Consider the following 2,959-nt stretch of genomic DNA (forward strand, 5'->3'; position numbering starts at 1 on the left):
CAGAAGACAATAAGTTTGTTAAACCACAGAGAAAACGGAGGTGTTCTGTATGCACACAGGAACTGCCTGAGACGGCAGACGGCGCACGAGCCCCTGCATCCGCATCAGCAGGAGAAACGGCCGCTGCGGGAAAAGCAGCAGCAGCAGCAGCAGGGGCATCGCTACCTCTGCAGGAGCAGCTGCGTCGCTGTCTCTGTCGCACTCTGTCTGCAGTTGTGAGCTGCCGAGTGAACGAACGGTCAGCGGGGGGTCAGCAGCATTTGGCGCTGCACTTTCCTTTTTTTTCTACAGCTGCTGCTTTTCCTATTGCCCCTCCTGTACCTCCAGAGACCCTCCCGCTGCAGTACCGGCAGCAGCTGCAGCAGCAGCAGCAGCAAACCCACCAAGTCCTTGCATCCTTCCATGCCACCCTGGACGAACCACTGGACTCCGTTTCGCTTCATGTTGGCGTCAGTCATCCTGGTGCGCTGCAAGAAGATGATAAGAATCTGTATTCTTCCTGTTGATCTTCTTGTTATTCCTTTTCTTCTTGTTGTTCTTGTTGTTTTAGTTTTTGTCCTCGTTATTGATCTGTTTGTGGTTTTTATTATTCTTTTTCTTCGTGTTCTTCTTCCTATTCTCTTTCTTGTTTTTGTTCTTCTCCTCTTCCCTGTTGTTAGCGATCTTTCTCTATCACGGTTTCACGCGTGCTTCCTGTGCTGTATTTTTGTGTTGTCGTTCATCCTGCAAATTTCAACGATGCATGCTTGCCTGCCTGCATACGCGAACGCATGCATGCATATACTTATGTTCTCCCCCGTGTGTATGCGCAGGTCTTCCTAGGCCTATTGAGGCTCTTGTGGCTGTTCCCCTGCCCCCTCAGCTGTCTGCCATGAGAGAAGAATACGTCCGCAGCAACTCCGTCGCAGGCGAGCCCTCCACTGCGTACCACCCGTCTCCAGTATCTTTCTGTGTAGACATCCCCTTCAGCTCTGTTCGCAGCAGCAAACTGCAGCAGCAGCAGCAGGAGCAGCAACAGACAGCAGAAACAGGGGCAGAAGTCGGCAAGGAATTCTCCCAGCAAAGTCGTTCTGTGAACTCTATGCACGATCCACAGCCACAGGGGTCCTGCGTTGTGCCGCTGCCTTCGTTTCTGTCTCTGGAGACGGCTGCAGCTAGAGATAGGCGGCTACAGCAGCAGCTGCAGCAGCAGCCGTTGCTCTCTACTCCTGCCTGGGGGGAGCCGGTAACAGCAGATATTACTGCACTAGATATTGAAAGGGCAGCAGACGCCGCTGCTCAGCGGGCTGAAGCTCAGCGCAATCGTTCTATGCTTGCTGCTGCTGTTGTTTCTGCCCGCGCTGCTTCTGCTGTCGGCGTCGCAGAGGCAGTTGCTGCTGCAGCTGAGGCCCGTGCAGCAGCATCATCTGATGCTCCTACAACTCGTAAGATGCCCTTTTCTTCTGCAGCTACGCGGCTGCGCTCTGCCCTATCCCGGTTTCCTCATGCGGGCAATAGGGAGCAGGAACCACCACAATCAGCAGCGACAGCAGCAGCAGCAGCAGCAGCAGCAGCAGCAGCAGACGTCTCTCCTACAAGCTATGAAGGTGACAGCCCTACTGCCGCAGCAGCAGGTGCTGCTGCTCCTGGAGAGGCGGTGGAGGAGGCAGCGCCGGCAGCACGCGCGGCTTATCGCTCGGAGGCGCAGCACTCTGCCTCTCGGCCTGAAGAAGAGTCAAGAGGACCGCAAAGGGCGCCTTCGTCTCTGGCGTGTTCATTTCCTATAGAGTCATCGGGTCTAAAGGAAATTGCAACAGCGACAGAGAGAGATGAAAATGAAGCAAGCGCGGTTGAGATGTCCTCCTTAGCTTCAGTTCTCCCCTTTGAGTAAGGATTTGAACCCCAGCCTTCTTATCCCTGCATCCCTGCATGCATAGCCGCATGCATTCGTTGGCGTCCCACTTGCTCAGCAGCTGCTGCCGCTGCAGCGGTGCTGCCTCTGCTACAGGTTCCTTGTCAGTGCATGCAGCGTCGCTGTTGTTTGCGGTTTCGTTGTGTTTCCCCCCTTCTTGTGGCTAGCTGAGATCTCAACATGTCCTCAATTGCTGCTGCAGGAGTTGCTGGCGTCTTTCGGGATGCTTGAAAATTTGCCTCGTCGTTGAGCCTCTGCCTGGGGAGCGTCACCCCTCTGCAGGCCCCAAGTCAGCAGGTAAGCAGTCGATGGCTCTGAGGTGTATCGGCACCTTGCTGAAACTGAATGCGTCAGTGCTCGCGCAGTATTTATAAAACAATGAAAGCATTCAAAACACTTATCAAAGAAAGAAGAGGCAATAAGGGACAGAAAAGAAATACAGGAATCGATTGCATGCATGTGTACATGTATGCATCATATTCCCCAGGGGATGCTGGCATTTCTAATAGCAGAGTACTTTATGGGGCCCGGCGTAGTGGCTTGAGTTGTGTTGTATTGCGTTGTTTGTAGCTGTAGTTATCCTGTGTCTTGCTTTGCATTACTTTAGCTGTATCAGTGCTACAAAGTGCTGTGCTTCCTCTTTCTTTTTTTCTGTGTATTCCTTGTGCTGTTTTGCATGTGTTGTGTCGCGGTGTTTGTACTGAAGCAGCTAAAGCGATGCAACGCAAGACAAAGGGAAAATGAGTTTTGCTGTATTTATTTCTGTTGTATGTATTTCATGTTGCTGTACTCGTTCGTGATGTATTCCATTTGTTGTGGTGCATAGAGCGTACTAGCTTGTGTCGTTCATAACATTTGTATGCTGTATTGCGTTGCGTTCTCTTCTGCTTTCCTACTTTTCATTGTATTGCATTCACTACACATGAATTTTCATGTTATATTGTATCATGCTGTGTTATGTTTGTGTTGTATTATGTTGTGAAACGCTAATATTCTACTTAGTTGTTTCACTCTTTAACAAACATTAATACGATTTTCGATCAAAAGTAAATATCCACTCTTATTCAG

At 50.8% G+C, this 2,959-nt stretch overlaps 1 protein-coding gene across 1 annotated transcript in view; it reads left to right on the forward strand.

The window, feature by feature from the left end:
- Positions 1–1,870, forward strand: part of EMH_0048140 (uncharacterized protein) — a gene marked incomplete at both ends in the record, with an annotated part of 4,652 nt that extends 2,782 nt beyond the window's left edge. The window contains 2 exons of the mRNA XM_013496368.1: positions 60–462; positions 813–1,870. Coding sequence (XP_013351822.1) covers positions 60–462; positions 813–1,870 — 1,461 coding nt within the window. The remainder of the gene's footprint in view (positions 1–59; positions 463–812) is intronic.
- Between the last annotated feature and the right edge of the window lie 1,089 nt (positions 1,871–2,959).

Source organism: Eimeria mitis, genomic scaffold (genome assembly GCF_000499745.2).
Source record: "Eimeria mitis Houghton genomic scaffold, Emh_scaff2065, whole genome shotgun sequence".
Taxonomy (NCBI): domain Eukaryota; phylum Apicomplexa; class Conoidasida; order Eucoccidiorida; family Eimeriidae; genus Eimeria; species Eimeria mitis.